Genomic DNA, 16,951 nt, shown 5'->3' with positions numbered 1-16,951 from the left:
TGTTGATTTTTTGTTGTTCTTTTTAGCCGCTTAAAAATTGAATAAGGACAGGTCCTAATGCCCTTCTGTAGAGGCATTGGTAATCGTAAACATTTGGGATATTTTATTTGATTTCTAATGGTTTTCATTGCTTTAAAGTTAATTGTTTTAAAAAAATAAGCAAATTTTTTTTTTAACTTTACTGTTTTTGCTATTTTTTGTCTAATTATTACCAAACCTTTTTATGGACTGGTCCCTTATCTTTTTGGGTGATTCATTAGTTATTTTGTTCAGTTTTAGGTTTATCTGACTGCATATTGGCTTTGTTATTAAGTTTTGTTTTTTAAAAGGGACATAAGTTTTTGATGTAATTAAAGTTTGTTGTTGTTGTTGTTGTTTGATTTTGCTGTTCGTCTTGTCTCGCTTTCTTAATATTGGCATATCACAGCATTCCGATGCGTCAATTTTTACTCCACTGAATTGTTTGCTTTGGAGGCTATCTTATCGCTCATACACAATCTTTTTGAAAAACACTTGGGCTTTTTTAGGATTCCCAAAGAATAAATTCTGGGTTTTTCTATTTGTTCCTCATTTGGTAGATAATTATGCCACAATTGTGGATGCGCAGGGTTGTAACCTTATGTACCATCGCACATTACCGAGCCTCCTTGTTAGTTTATAGTTTCATTAGAGTCCCGGGTCACTCATCATGCAATGTTCTTTGAATAATTACTCTTGAACAGAAGCAATTAATGTAAACTTGTGTGTTTTTTACGACTCGAAGAGGAGTATTGATATTCGACAGGTTTCTACGACTCGAAGAGGAGTATTGAAATTTGACAGGTTTTTAAGACTCGAAGAGGAGTAATGAGATTCCACAGGTTTTTACGACTCGAAAAGGAGTATTGGTGTTCTGCAGATTCTATGAATTGAAGAAGAGTTTTGGGATTCTACAGATTATTTTAAGCTGAAGTCAGGATTTTTGAAAATTGGCTTTTGTTTCTGTACAGTGACTCCGGTTTCGAGCAATGAACTTTAGAAGTGTCGTAGTTTGTATTTTATAGTAATAAAAAGCTAACGGTAATATTCATGTTTTAAAGATGATTTGTAAAAGTCACTCCAACCTATCAAAACTAGCTCCCTCCCCCAACAAGCCACCCCACACCTAACCCCCCCCCCCCCACACACACACACACACACACACACACACACACACCTCAGACCAACAACCCACCCCCCGCCAACTATTACCAACACACATTTCTCACAAAAATGAATTTTTTCTCACTGTAAATTGCTTCTCTGTCTTTTTTCATATTTCCAAAATAGATAGGGTTAGATAAGAGTTTTTATTGCACGACTGTTCGAGTTGTTTCCGGTATTCTTTAGTTCCAGACATGTATCTCTATTTTTTTTACTGTGGACTTCTAATTTTTATTGCACGAATGTTCGAGTTGTTTCCGGTATTGTTTGGTTCCGAACATTTACCTCTATTTTTCTTTTTGGCTGAGAACTACTGTTTTCGAACAATGAACTTTAACAGTAGCTTAGTATGTAATGTTTTGTTATTAGGAACTGATGGTAATATTCAGGGTGTAGAGGTCCGTTTGAGACGTTTTGATCCTCTAGAAGTAGAAATTGCGTCTGCGTTTTCTAAAACAATTTTTGATGTGTTTTAGGTGGCTAATTTTTTTTCTATTTTTTTCTCGTGTCCTGTTCTGGTTTCGCTAAGTTAAGGTAATTGATTCTAATACACAATGATTCCTGTCGTTTCCCGTTTTTTAGCGGCTATGTTTTTTAGCTGTTACCACTTCGTTCCTGACTTGAAGTTTTGACTTCTGTTTTTTGAACACTGTCTTCTGTTTTTGAAGATTGACTTCTAATTCCGTCCGAACACTGGAGCTCAAATGTAGCTAAGGCACCAATACATAGGATTCAGGAACAGCTGTAAATACTCAAAGCAAATAGGTCATTATGGGAATTTGTATTCTCATATCAGTCTCTTCTCGCGTTTCAAACTATAGAAACCCCCAAACTTGCGCCCCCACCCCGCCTCCCCCGCCACCCTGTGCCACCCCAATTTAAATCCCCTACACGAAACCCCTGCCCACCCTGATCCCTGAACTAAAAGCTGTGTTCTCTTTTCTGAAAACAATATCTACAAATTCATTAGACTTTTGAAAATGTTTATACATGTTAGAAATCAACGAATGTCCAAAACTAATTTCTTAATCTTTTTTTTGATTCCTTAAGTTAGTTTTAGTTTTTCACGATGCATGATGTGCATACATGCAACAGTCTTTAGATTCTCTTAGCACGTATTCTGATCTATTTTTTCTGACAAGAGAGGTCCGAATGAAGTAGTTTATACTTAGTTTATTGATTTTATTAGATTCCCAGGTCAGTTATCATGCAATACTCTTAGATTCATTGCTCTCAAACGGAAGCAATGAAGGTAATGTGTTATTTTAGAACTCGAAGAGGAGTATCGAGATTCCACATGTGTTTACGACTCGAAGAGGGGTATTGGTATTCTGTAGGTTTTTTACGACTCGAAGAAGAGTATTGAGATTCAACGGCTTTTTACGAATCGAAGACGAGTATTGAGATTCGACAGCTTTTTACGAATCGAAGACGAGTATTGAGGTTCTACAGGTTTTTACGACTCAATGCGGAGTATTGGTGTTCTACAGGTTTTTTACGACTCGAAGAAGAGTATTGAGATTCGACAGGTTTTTACGACTCGGAGAGGAGTATTTATACTCTACTGGTTTTTAAGACTCTAGGAGGAGCATTGAGATTCTACAGGTTTTTATGACTCGAAGAGGAGGTATTGGTATTCTATAGGTTTTTTACGACTCGAAGAGGAGCATTGAGATTCGACAGGTTTTTACGACTCGAAAACGAGTATTGACATTTTACAGATTTTTTTTTACGTTTCAAACAGGAGTAATGAGGTTCTAAAGCTCTTTACGACTCAAATAGGAGTATTGAGATTCGACAGGTTTTTGCGACTCGAACAGGAGTATTGATATTCTACAGGTTTTTTACGACTCAAAGAAGAGCATTGAGAGTTGGCAGGTTTTTACGACTCGAAGACGAGTATTGAGATTTTACATTTTTATACGACACAAAGAGTGGTATTGGTTTTCTACAGGTTTTTAGGACTCGAGGAGGCGTATAGAGACTCTACAAGTTTTTACGACTCAAAGAGGAGTATTGGTTTTCTAAAGGTTTTTACGACTCGAAGAGGAGAATTGGATTCTACAGGTTTTCACGACTCGAAGAGGGATATTGCGATTCTTCAGGTTTTTTACGACTCAAAGAGGAGTATTGGTGTTCTAAAGGTTTTTACGACTCGAAGAGGAGAATTGGATTCTACAGGTTTTCACGACTCGAAGAGGGATATTGCGATTCTACAGGTTTTTTACGACTCAAAGAGGAGTATTGGTGTTCTACCGATTTTTGTGAATTGAATTTGAGTATTGCGATTCTACAGGTTTTTTTAAGCTGAAGTCAGGATTTGCATTTTGACTTTTGTTTCAGACCAGTGGCTTTGGTTTCGAGCAATGAACTTTAAAAGTAGCTGTATTGTATTTTATAGTAATTAAAAATTGAAAGTTACATTCATGGTTTAAAGATCACTTCGATTATTTTTGATCCCAAAAAAGTCACTCCAACCTATCTAATCTATCTCCCTCCTCCAACAAGCTACCCCACACCTACCCCTCTCCCACCACACACAGACAGACACACACACACACACACACGCACACACACACACACACACACACACACACACACAGACCTCAACCCCACAACCAACCCCCCTCTCCAACTACTAACTACCGACATTTCTCTCAAAAACGATTTTTTTCACACTGTAAATAGCTTGTCTTCCTTTTTTCATATTTCTAAAAAAGATAGGGTTAGATAAGAGGTTTAATTGCAGAACTCCTCGAGTTGTTTCCGGTATTCTTTAGTTCCAGACATGTATCTATTTTTTTTACTGTGGACTTCTAATTTTTATTGCACGAATGTTCGAGTTGTTTCCGGTATTGTTTGGTTCCGAACATTTACCTCTATTTTTCTTTTTGACTGAGAACTTCTGTTTTCGAACAATGAACTTTAACAGTAACTTGGTTTGTAATGTTTTGTTATTAGAAACTGCCGTTAGTATTCAGTGTGAAAAAGTCAATTTCAGATGTTTTGATCCCGTAGAAAAATTGTGTCTGCTTTTTATAAAACATCTATTGACGTGTATTAGGCGGCTACTTTTTTGTTTTTTCTCGCGTCTATTTTGATGTTCTGGTTTCGGTAAGTTAAAGTAAGTGATTCAAATACACAACGCTTCCAGTTGTTTCCCGTATTTTACCGGCAATGCTTTTTAAGTGTTGCCACTTTGTTTATGATTTGGTCTTTTGACTTTTGTTCTCGAACACTGTCTTCTGTTTTTGATGATTTACTTCTTTTTTTAAAATTAGATTTCAAAAGTAGCAAAGAATACGTAGGGTTTTGGAACGGCTGGCAATACTCAAGACCAATAGGTCAATATGGGAAATTGTATTCCCATAACAGTATCTTCTCGCGTTTCAAACTATAGAAACCCCCCAAACTTGCGCCCCCACCCCACCTTCCACACCACACCTGCGCCACCCCAATATAAAGCCTCCTAAACTAAACCCCCGCCTACCCAGATCCCTAAACTAAAAACTGTGTTCTTTTTTCTGAAAACAATATCTAAACTTTCATTAGACTTTTAATTTCTTCGTTATTTTTTTGATTTTTGTTATTTTAGGTAAGGTTAGATTTACTATACCGCTCGGCTCTTCGAGTAGTTTCCTGTATTCTACCCGCTATGTTTTTTCAGCTGACGCAAGTTTGATCGTGAATTCCACTTTTGACTTTTGTTTTCGGACACTGACTTCTGTTTTAGAACGTTGCTTTCTGTTTTGGAACATTGGAGTTTCACAGTAGTAGTTTAGAATGTTTGATAGTTAGGAACTGCTGGTAATATTCAAGGTGAAAAGGTTGTTGAGGATGTTTAATTGCTTATAAGTCATTCCAGCCTATCTAATCTACCCCCCCCCCAATTGCTCCCCCAAGCCTACCCCACCTACCCAGCCGCCCCCTACCTCCCCCAACTACATACTCACCGCCTACCCCCTCTCCATCTCCTTACCGACATTTCTCACTAAAAATTGATTTTTTCCTTCTATATATATTGTTCTTTTTTTCTATTTTCATAATTCTGAAAAAGGTAGGGTTGGATACGCGTTTCTAAAGCACGACTATTTGAGTCGTTTCCGGTTCTCTACAGGCTGTTGTTTAGCTGAAGTCATGACTTGAAATTTGACTTTTGTTTTAGAACGTTGACTTCTGTTTTCGAACATTGGAATTTAAACGTAGCTTAGTTTGTAATGTATAGTAATAAAGAACTGATGGTATTATTCAAGGTCAAAAGGCCATTTCGAGAATTTTTGATCACATATAAGTCCCTGCAACCTATCTAAACTAACCCCTCGCTCTAACCAGACCCGCACACTTACCCCCACCGCCACTCTTACCCTCCTTCCCACAGACACACACACACACACACACACACACACATACACACAGAAACACCCACACCTCCCATCCGCGCCTACCTACCCAGGTTTTTCACTAAAAATTGATATTTTAACACGGTATATTTCTTTTGTTTTGTTATTGCATATATCCAAAATAGGTAGGGTTAGATAAGATTTTTGGTTTGACGACTCTTCGTGTTGTTTACGGTATTCTACTGGCTATGTTTTTAATGCAAAAATTTCGCTTTACAGTCTTTTGACTTTTCGAGTGTCCTTTACGACCTTGCCTCTTTGCGTTTTGCGTGATCTAAAGTTCTCGCTCAATCGCAATTTCAATCAGCTGAACTCAATTGGCGGCAAAATAATTTTGAAAGATAAATAATATTTGCGCCGAAATTTGCGTCATTGTTTCACTTTAAATCTTAATAGTGGTATATCTTAACCTCTAATGATTTTATTTCAAGCCCCTAGTGAATTCCTTAGTCTCATTTAGGCTACCAAACACCCCCCCCCCCCGACTGAAACAAGTTGCAATTGCTTAGAGCTCCCACTAGTCCTTCGAGAGCTATTCTTCCGACGTTAGCCGATTATGTTCTCATTCGAAGTTCTATATTATTCCTGATAATCATACAGTGTCATTTATGATATGTCTGATTTTCGGCTTGTCAAACAAAGATCACAAAATGAGTTCCTGAAAATCATTTAGGAATCATACATAAATGTTCAAAATCAAGAGAGATTTTATATTTCGGAAGATGTAAAAATTTATTGATAACCCTTCCAGATCATATATGACACATATAACATTAACTGCTTTAAGAATCCCCCGGTTGAGGTCGCGCTCGAAATTGTCCCTGATCAGACCGTCCCAGACAAGTGTGACCTCTGATCAGACCGTCCCAGACCGAAGTGACCTCTGATCAGACGAGTGTGCGCTCGAAGAGCGTAGTGCGCTCGAAGTGCGCTCGAAGCCGCCTCTGATCAGACGAGTTCCAGACCGAAGTGACCCCTGATCAGACAAATTCCAGACCATTGTCCAGACGAGTTCCAGACCATTGTCCAGACTAAAGTGCGCTCGAAATATTGTCCCAGACTAAAGTGCGCTCGAAATCACCTCTGATCAGAGAATGATTTTGAACAAGAACAAATCTCTCAATATCGTTATAATATATTCATTTCATCTATCATTTTATCAATCTTATATTCAACTAACAAAAAAAACCAATCCTGAAAGTATTGTTAATGAAAGTAAATCGAAAAAAAAATGATCAAAAAAATTACTGAGTATGCCATTTTTTTCTGCTTTTAACTGAAAAAATGAACTTAGACAGCTCTGCATAAAAACGTCTTGATCTACTTTGATTCAAAATCTTTTCTTGAGGAGACCGGCATTTGTTATCAGCTGGACCCCTTGGTTCTGATCAAACCCATCAGATTCTCAGATGAAGTTCCGATCAGAATGCTGTTTTATTGTTGTCTCTCACCCGAGACAACCAAAGTCAGTAAGAAAACAAAAATAAATTGAAAAAAATTTCGCTCGAATTGGTCTCTGGTCAGACTAGTGTGCGCTCGAATCGGCCTCTGATCAGACTAGTGAGAGCTTGAAACTGCCTCTGATCAGACCGTCCCAGAACAAAGTGGCCTCTGATCAGGCAAGTTCCAGACCATTGTCCAGACAAAAGTGCGCTCGAAGCCTTTTCCAGACCATGTAATTCGAGCGCACCGGGAACATGTGTGCGCTCGAAACTCGTCTGATCAGGGGTCACTTCGGTCTGGCCACCTCGACCTGGGTCCCTATAATGTGAATAAAGAGTACTTAAAGTATTATATCGTTTTGGCAGTCTACAGTTCAATTAAAGCTTAATTGTGAAATTTCCAGCAAATCTAATTGTCCTGCTGGTCTTTTTAGGAAACTCTCTTTTTTAAATTTGTTTAAACTGTTAAGGATAGGCATAAATTCGTGGTGCCTGCAACACCACAAACCATCCCATTCCATTCACCTTCCTCCTCTTCGTTCCACCCGCTAACCTGCCCCCCCCCCGCCTCCTCAATTAAGTTTAAGCTAGCCTCTCTAAGCTGAAGCCAACCGCTCCTCAGTCGTTTGAGAGTTAATTGCCTAACGTTAGTCGGTTATATTTCGTGGACGTATGTAAAACACGTTTTTGATGTGATCTGCAACAAAAATTCCTGCAATTTTCTTCAAATCATTATTCATAGGAATAACCTAGCATTAGAGAGTATCGAAAATATAGTAATATACATAGAATTAAATGATCAAGTAGAGCCAAATTTGATGTAGAGCCGTATTTTGTTTCATCACAAACTGGGGCCGGAGAACCACATCAAAGATGGTTTATTGATAAATGTTGAATCACAAAAACGAACGGAGAAAAATTATGATTCCGGGTAACAATACTAGGATTATGTATTTTTTCTTAGGTTTCATAGTAGGGTCGGGTCGAACTATTAAATTAGGCATGTGCAGTACAGTATGAATTCATATAAGATCCTTGTGTGAAATCAAAGAAACTTCAACCCGGGTTTGCTTTGCAAGCCTCAATTGCAGCTCTCTTGCTAGTGAATATAGATTGTTACCAGGACCCATTGGCCGCTTTTGCGACTAAATTTTTGGGCATACCATATCTGAAGTGCTGCTGCTTGAACTTCCGATTGCAATCTTCTAAGTTTTCACATTCGATCAGTTTGAACAAAATCTAAAAGTTTTACATAGACGTCCATTAGTTTTCAATCCTTTCTGTGGACGCAGTCGAACTAAATATTGGACAAAAAATCAGTTGATGAACCCGATAGTCATAGAAATAAATGACAATTTTGTGTATTGAAATGTTTTTAGTGCCCAATGCACCTTATATTGACCCACAAGATCAACTCAGCGTTGCAATTGTGAATCAGTCTTCGATAACTTTGATTGGACGCTTAATCAAGTCCTCCGATACTTACGCTGTGGTTGGACTACTGGAAAACGGAGTCAGAGTAACATATTTCACACGGATCCAATCAGAATCCGCGGATGGCAACGTGATTTTGAATAACTTATCCGCAGGAAAAAGTTACAATGTGGAGTTTATCTCCGTTATTGGAACCAGCACAGACTGTGGAGGGATTACATTAGATAGTTTTGTGACTTCGGTAACAATTTGTACAGGTTGGTTCAATATTGTTTTTTGGGTTTAAAACTTTTTTGGGGAACAATTTTCTTTGATTTGGAAGTAAGTTTAAGTAATTCTAAAGTTTCTGTACTGTCAAGTGTAATATCAAATTTCACTGGAGTTCATACTGACGATCTCATTTCAGTTACTAACAGTATTTTTGCTATCTTTTCTGTTTCTTTTCGATTAATTCTTACCCAGCCTTTCTGATGTTACCGTTGTTTTAGATCCGTATGACATCGAAGCAAACTTTGTTCAAATCAATGCCACAACCATTGAGCTTTCGTCAATTACTCCAAACACAGGGTGGGACTACTTTTCTGTTGATGCAAATCCCTCGATTCCACAGACAATCTTTAACGAATCAACGCTCACTTGGCCTCTCCAAATGTCTGGACTGGTCCCTGGAACTCAGTATAACTTCACCGTATCCGTTGCAATTGGTGCCAGATGTGAGATTGGAACCAATCATCCCTCTTCAGTGACTGCGACGATTTGTACAGGTAGGAACGTAAAAGTTGTTTTTGTTTCACAGTCAGGAAAAAAACATGTGAAAACTTGGTACTTTTAAGTTTGGGTAGCAGGAACACTAAAAACTGCACTAAAAAATCAGCAAAAAACAGTTTATATTGAAATGTCAACGCCAGTATAGAACTGAGCCTAGCATAGGATATTAAACCCTAACTATATAAATACTTCGCTTTAAAACTGAATTTTTGTCAAGTCGAAGGTGACCATTTCTTTAACTCCATATAAATCATTTCTTTCATCTCTTACAGTAAAAACCCCGACTTTATGTTTCATGGCATCATTGTACTTTTAAATAAATAGAAAACAGTAAAGTGGGATGCCATTGGCAATAGAAATAGGCGTCCGAGTTGTGAAGTTATTGTTTATTATTGTATTTTCTACGATTTGAAGAGAATTTTTTTTTGTTTTTTACAGGTGTGCTAGCAGTGGAGGGATTGAGTAAAAAAGGTGCAAAAACACTCTTTCGTTAACTATTTACTCAAGTTATATCTCCCAAAAGCAACTTCTTTCTACGATACATCAAGGCAAAAAGCACATCTAAGTGGCCCGACAAATCTATCTGCATTTGCTAGCAGGTATTTTGTCTGAGCCGATTTTCAGCTCAGATTGGTCACCGATACGTTTTTGTAACATAAAAATTTTAAGCCTAAAAAGAGCGCAATCGATTTAGTATATTAGTAGGCTCAACGAAAATTATGTTAAACGAACTTTTTCCGAGCTTTCTATGCCAAATAGAACGTATTTTGTGTGCATTTGATCTTTTTGTAAGGCTTACATGGTTAAGAAATTATGACGCAATACTTTCTCGCTGGATAGATTGAATAGATTTCTCGCTGCTCTTTTATTTACTCAGTAACATCCTCCGGCCCGGGAGAAAATGTTGGGAGGATCGGTACGAGCTTAACGAGCGGGCGGACGAGCGATCCGGACGAAGTGCGTACGACGGCGGAGCGGGCGACGCTGTCGGAGCCGTAACGGAGTTCTTCAATCCGAGCAGTTGGATAGTGACCCCTAGGGTTGCTTTCTTCAACGATCCAAACCAAATCACCAAACTTGAGGTGCTGCTCGGCAGGCGTCTGCCACTTAGATCTACGGTTCAGCGCAGTTACATACTCCTTAAGCCAATGTGTCCAGATTGCATTGGCGTAGGACTGTGCACGGGCGTACCGCTTACGATGATCGAACTCGTCGACGCCAACGATAGACCGAATTCTGGTTGCTTGGTTACCGAGTAGAAAATGGTTAGGTGTTATTGCGCCTAAGTTGGACGGGTCGGCGCATACAGGCGTTAAGGGACGTGAGTTTAGTGCGTATTCGACCAGACAAAAAGTAGTGTTCAACACCTCATCTGTGAGGCGACGCTTACCGAGGATAGTGTACAGTACTCTTTTGAAACTACGAACTAACCTCTCCCAGATGCCACCTTGGTGAGGCGCACTGGGTGGATTGAACCTCCACTTAATGCCCTTATGTGCAAGTTCGGTGGCAATGTTAAGCGTATTCCATTTTTCCATACATTCACGGAGCTCTTTCTCCGCTCCAATGAAGTTCGTACCATTATCCGACCAAATCATAGCAGGAGAACCCCGACGGGAGACGAACCGCTCCACTCCCATTACACACGAACTAGTGTCCATGGACGTGACGACTTCAACATGGACAGCACGAGTAGTGAGACAAGTGAAGAGAAATCCCCACCTCTTCTCGGTAGTCCGACGAACTGTGACGTAGAATGGGCCAAAGTAATCAGCCCCGGTGTTGGTAGAGGGAGGAGACTGGTATGCGAGTCTCTTCTTTGGGAGGTCTGCCATGATAGGTTGAATGGTTGCTGCGCGGAACTTTCTACACAAGACGCAGTTTGATTTGATTTAACGCAGTGTAGAACGTAGTTTTAGGATGGCATAAAGTTCCTGTACCTTTGACCTTAAGTAATCGACGCCCTGATGATGGTTCTTCAAATGAGTATGCCGCAGAAATAGTTTAACAAAAGTATGACGCGCATCCATTACGATAGGATGCTTAGTGTCAAAGTTAATTTCCCCTAGCCGTCGAAGTCGACCAGAAGAACGGATGAGACCATGAGGCCCAATAAGCGGAGTAAACTGATCAATGCGGCTGCTCTTCTTAACGGATTTGTTGCCAAGAAGATCCTTTCTTTCAGTATTAAAGGACTCTCCCTGAACCAAGCACTGGAGATGACTCTCGGCTTCGTCAAGCTCAACAGGGTCGGCTATGCTGCCGTCTACGGTACGGTAACTTTCATGAGATGGTAAGAGATGGAGCACATAAGCGGTGACACGAAGTAATTTTTGATAAGAACTAAACTTATCAAACGGGATTAGACTAATGCTTTGTTTCTTAGGGGTCTTGGTTACGGATGCGGCTAGAGATGAGATGGAGTCATCATCTTGTTCCTTATTTACAACGCCCACCTTGATGTTATCAACGACGTCAGTATTTGGAACAAAAAGAAATTGCTTAGTTCTCAAGAAGTCAGGACCCCTCACCCAGCTACTTGATTGCAAAATTTCAGCGGACATACCACGCGTGCCAGCATCTGCCGGATTATCACAAGTGGCGACGTGGTTCCATTGGTCAACGCTGGTGTTCTCCAGGATTTCACTAACACGATTTGCAATGAAGATGGGGTGTTTGTTTGTTGAGTTTATCCACCTCAAGACGATGGTACTATCTGTCCACATAAAGACTTTGTCCACAGTAACCGTTAATGCTCGACAGATTTCCCTTTTTAAACGGGCAGCGAGGCTTGTAATTCCAACTTAGGAACTGTCATTACATTCAGAGGTGCAACACGGGCCTTGCCCAAGACAAAGGCCAGCTCTGTTATAAACTCCCCGGAGGTGCAAGTTACTTGAGCCCTAAGAAAACCTACTGCACTGAATACGTCTTGCGAGCTGTCACCAAACATGTGGAGTTCAAGATGTTGGAATGGCCCTGAAAAATAACTTCTCGGTAAAGTGATCTCAGCTAACCGCGGCAGTTCATCACACCAGGCAAGGAATCTGTCAACTGTGTCTTTAGGCAACTCGTCATCCCAACTTCGTCCATTGACCCGCCAAATGTCTTTCAAGATTAACCGAGCACCAACAGTGAACGGTGCGACAAGACCAATTGGGTCGTAGACCTTTGACACAAGACTTAGGACCAAGCGCTGTGTTAAACTTCTCGTGATGGTGCTGTTAGTACCCTTGCTCACAACCAGAGTATCGCTGTTGTGATCCCACTTAAGCCCAAGCACGTGCATTGATTCCTCCTTGGATGAAACGATGACCTTCGGCTCAGTTGATTGAGCAGACCCATCAATTTGGTCAGCCAGATCTGGTACATTGCTTACAAACTTAGTAAGCTTGAACCCACCTAGATGGAGAAGATGTACCAATTCCTTCGACCTAATGAGGGCCCTCTCGGGGGATTCCATTGAGTCTAAAAAATCGTCCATGTAGAAGTTCTCAAGGACGCCTTTTGCAGCTTCTGGGTACTCCTTAGCATTATCACTTGCCGTGCGTTGAAGTGCGTTGAGGTGGGCGAATCTTTTGCCCCAAAGATGTGGCGTGTATACTGGTTTACCACAACATTTGATGTGGGGTCCTTCCGCTACAAAAAGCGCAATGATGGCTGAACACATGGTAACACTCCAACCTTAAAGAACATTCCCTCGATGTCGGCGGATGCGGCAAATGTATGTTGTCTGAACCGTAGGAGTACATAGAATAGGTTTTGCAGTAAGTCAGCTCCGGTGAGTAATGACTTATTAAAAGATGCGCCATGGAATTTAGCTGCTCCATTTAGTACCCTACGGACCTTGCCCGGCTTGTTCGGCTTAACAACTGGATGGTGTGGTAGGTACCACTCTCGTTCCGAGCGACTTTCCACCTTATGAGCATCTTTGACCCTTACTACGTAGCCTTTGTCTAAGTCCTCTTTGATGGTATTCGAGTAATTTTCCCTTAAAGTCTGGTCTTTCGCAAGCCGCTTTTCCAAAGATTTTAATTGAAAAAGAGCTGAGAAGTAATTGTAGGGCAGTTCTCGATGTTACCTTCAGCCCATAGCATTCCGACATTGTACCTTATTCCATTATGCACGGTGGTGTTTTCAAGAATATCATGCGCACGCGCATCCGATGTGGATCGTGGGTCTACTTGTTTAAGTGCGCCGTACGACTCCATGTCATATGCCCTTGACTGTTAGTTTCAATGCTGAACCGTGCAAACCAAGTCTATTTGCAAGATCATTGGACACCCAAGAGTTACTGCGAGCGGTATCGCACAAAACTAAATCCGTGGTATCTTTACCAGAAGAGCTCTTCAACTGTAATTCAGTCACCTGAAGGAGGCCCTTCACATTACTCACAGATGACAAAGTGGTGGTCTTACTCGACGATTGGACACCAGAAAGTTTACTTTGATTTGCGCCACCATTAGAATTACTGTTGTTGTTGTTTGATTGATAAACCCTCTCAGTTCCATGGAGTAGTGTATTGTGGGAGCTGTTGCAACCGTCCTTTCTGCATTTCCTAGGATTTGGGCATTGCCTGAACAGATGTTTTTCTCTCAAACATGAGAAACACAGTTTTGCCTCCGCCACTACCCTTGCTCGCTGAGTGGGAGACTTTTCTTTAAATACCCTACACTCCCAGATGCGATGGTTACCTTTACACACAATACAGCGAGGGTTTGAAGTCGTTGCCGATGTTGAGGCTGGTCTCTGAGTGCCCTTAGTTTGTGTATTAGCAGCAAAAGTTCTTGAGGCAACTTTGGTCTTTACTACTGAGTTGGTGTTATCCTCAGTTCTTGCCTTCGATGAAGTTCGTTGCATTAAATCATGTGCCTCGGCCTTCTCCTTCAACCAATCGTTGAAGTCAAGGAGTGTTGGCTTTACCCAATGTTTCTTCACTGTGAAGAGTGACCAAGACTCTTTCAGATTGGGCGCTCTAAAGGTCTGAGTCATATGAAAGTGATTTAAAGACCCCAACAAGACTTGAAATTGTTGCAGAATAGTTTATGATGTTATCACTATTGTGCATCTTTAATGGAGGAAAAGAGCTGAGTTTTTCTAAGTGTGCACTGGCTACTGCCTGTGGTTGGCCAAATTTAAGTTCGAGTGTCTTAAGTGCGTCCTTATACACACCACAGTATGCGAACTCAGCGATGGTGGTTTTAGCATTTCCAGTTAAAAGAGATTTTAATTATGTTAACTTGACATCATCAGTCAAGGACTGTGCGTCTGTGGCGCTTTTAAACTGTCTGAACCATTTGTGCCACTGCAGCGGATCACCATTGTACTGTGACAATTTCCACTCGGGCAGTGGATCGTTCTTCTTACAAGTAATTGCCTCCGCAAACTGCTTTATCAAATCCGCAGAGTCAAAAGAAGGAGCCGAAGGTGTGGGATGCGGCGGGCCACCCCAACACAATGGGTTCGGAACTGTAGCTCCATACGTTGGCGGAATGATCGGAGTGACAAAGGTGGGGGCGGTACCTGTGGAAGAACTAAATGGATTCGCTTGCATGAAGTCTGATGCTACTTAATTTTGAGCGCCTGCTGCTGCTTGTATATGAGAGGAGCGGAGCGATGTAGTGATATGAGGGTTGATTAACGGGGCCGGTTGTGCGGTGTATAAGTTTGCAGATGTACGTTCAAGTGGTACTGCATTAGATGGGACTGCTGCCGGAAAACGCCAGACATTTGGATCCGGAGGAGCAGGAGGTGCATGGGTTATAGGGACAAAATTTTGGGGCTGAAAACTCTTTTGTGGGGGTGGTGGATGGATTAATTGAGGTACAAAAAAGTTTGCGGAGGGGATGAGTGGTGCAGGCGGAGAATGGGATAACAGATTGACACTATTCGCCACGGGGTTAGTGGCGTGTAGTGGGAGTGCTTGTGGCGACGCAGGAGGAAAATGGAATGCTGGTGGTATTAACGGCAAATGCGGTGGTGCGGGGTTTAGAACGGGGGATGGGGGCTGGTACATTTATGTGTGCTTGTTGCGGATTAAGTGCTAGCGGAGCATTAACGAGTGTATTTGAAGGTGGTGAACGCGGAGGGCAGACTAAATTCAACTGTCCCGGCATGCTCGACCTGCGCGGGAATTAATGATCTAACTGTAAACCATCGAAGTGCATTGTTGCTTGTGACAGTTGTCGGGCTGTGTTTGGGGCGTTTAGTTGAGTTGGCATACCAAAGTTTACTGGGGGTGATGGAGGCGTATATTGAGGCTGTTGCTGCTCTTGCATGATGTTGTTTGCAACATGTGCATCATTGGTTACATTGGTTCTACTACTTGGTTCTTGCGGCTCATGGACAGGGAGGTTGATGTTGGCCTCAACTTGACCATGTGTATTGAGATTGAAGTGTGAGTTTGGAAGTTGAGCTGAAGAAGGTCGTTGGACAATTGCTTGGTTGGATTGGGCGATGGAACCAGAAAAGTGCAAACTCGGTTCGATTGCAACATCAGCCATGTTCCCGGCCGGTGACGAATTAAACCAATCTTCAACAAGTTTCTTGCTCTTGACTGAACTTCTTTCCGTAAAGAGCCCACTGATTTTGCCTGTACCAGACCCGTCTGCTGATCATTTTGTCATCAAATCAATTTCCTCAAGGGCTGCAGCAGCTACTTCCTTGGGATGATCCTCCTCAAGCTGCTCAATTTCCAATTCCCGCAATTTTGTTTCTTTTTCAATTTCAAGACGCTGTCTAGTAATGCGAAGCTTTGCCTCATGTTGTTTCTCAAGTTCCTCTCTTTTGAGTCTTGATATTTCTTAGTCTGGTTCACGCTGACTTGGTCTTTTTGAGGAGGTCATATGTGAACCTGGTCTTTGATGGTGAGATGTATACAGCTCTGCTGTCTTTTTGGCATGGACCGTATTGATATACCCTCGAGCAGTAGCAATGAACTCATCAGTTTTCTTTGTTACAGCCTCTAACCATTTTTCAAGGTTCTTACAGGCAGCATCTGGATCTTCAGTCTTTTGTGCCAGATCAAAGAGCTCTTCATTCTTATCAACTACTCTAGTAAAAGCATCCTTGCACTTAACAATCAGACGTTCGATCTTAACTTTTCTGTCTTGCTTATCAACAGCATTGTTAACTTCGCCATAGATGTTATTAATTTCAGCCTCTAATTTTGCCCTCGCACTATAAAGTTTGTTAAATTTGTCCTGCAATGTTGCCATGATCTTATGAAAACAGGAACCACAAGTTTAATTCGGTACTAATATAAAGTACATACACATGCAACAACACAACGCAAATGAGTTATACCGAACCCTAGTGTGAAGGTTTGCCTAGGAAACCGCCAAAGAGCAAAGATATTCGTCGAGTACAATAGTACCCGGCGAAAGAAAGAAAGAACGGTGCGCAGGAAGCGCGAAACGGGACAGAACGGGAGACGGGACGGACAGGAAGAGACGCCGAACGAGTAACGCACGACGCAACGGGAAATCAGACGGACAAACGGGAGTGTCGGGCGAAAAGCGCGCGACGAAGCGGGAAAATGGCACGGGCGGGGCGGAAACGTCGGGCGGATGGCGCGCGACGAAACGGGAAAACGGCACGGGCGGGGCGGAAACGTCGGGCGGATAGCGCGCGACGAAACGGGAAGCGGGGATAGCACGAGAGGGAGACGGTAAACCACAAGCGAGGAGGCGGAAAATCAATGCTAGCAGACCACAGCAACAAACT

General features: G+C 41.5%; 1 protein-coding gene across 1 annotated transcript in view; it reads left to right on the top strand.

Annotated features, from left to right (window-relative positions):
- LOC142337988 (uncharacterized) overlaps positions 1-16,951 on the top strand; it is a 146,319-nt gene that overhangs the window by 37,467 nt on the left and 91,901 nt on the right. Inside the window, exons 8-9 of the mRNA XM_075387622.1 lie at positions 8,404-8,715; positions 8,947-9,222. Coding sequence (XP_075243737.1) covers positions 8,404-8,715; positions 8,947-9,222 — 588 coding nt within the window. The remainder of the gene's footprint in view (positions 1-8,403; positions 8,716-8,946; positions 9,223-16,951) is intronic.

Source organism: Convolutriloba macropyga, chromosome 4 (genome assembly GCF_964194025.1).
Source record: "Convolutriloba macropyga chromosome 4, txConMacr16.3, whole genome shotgun sequence".
Classification (NCBI taxonomy): Eukaryota; Metazoa; Xenacoelomorpha; order Acoela; family Convolutidae; genus Convolutriloba; species Convolutriloba macropyga.
Note: the sequence above shows the minus strand (reverse complement) of the source record. Positions and strands in the feature narration are given on the sequence as shown.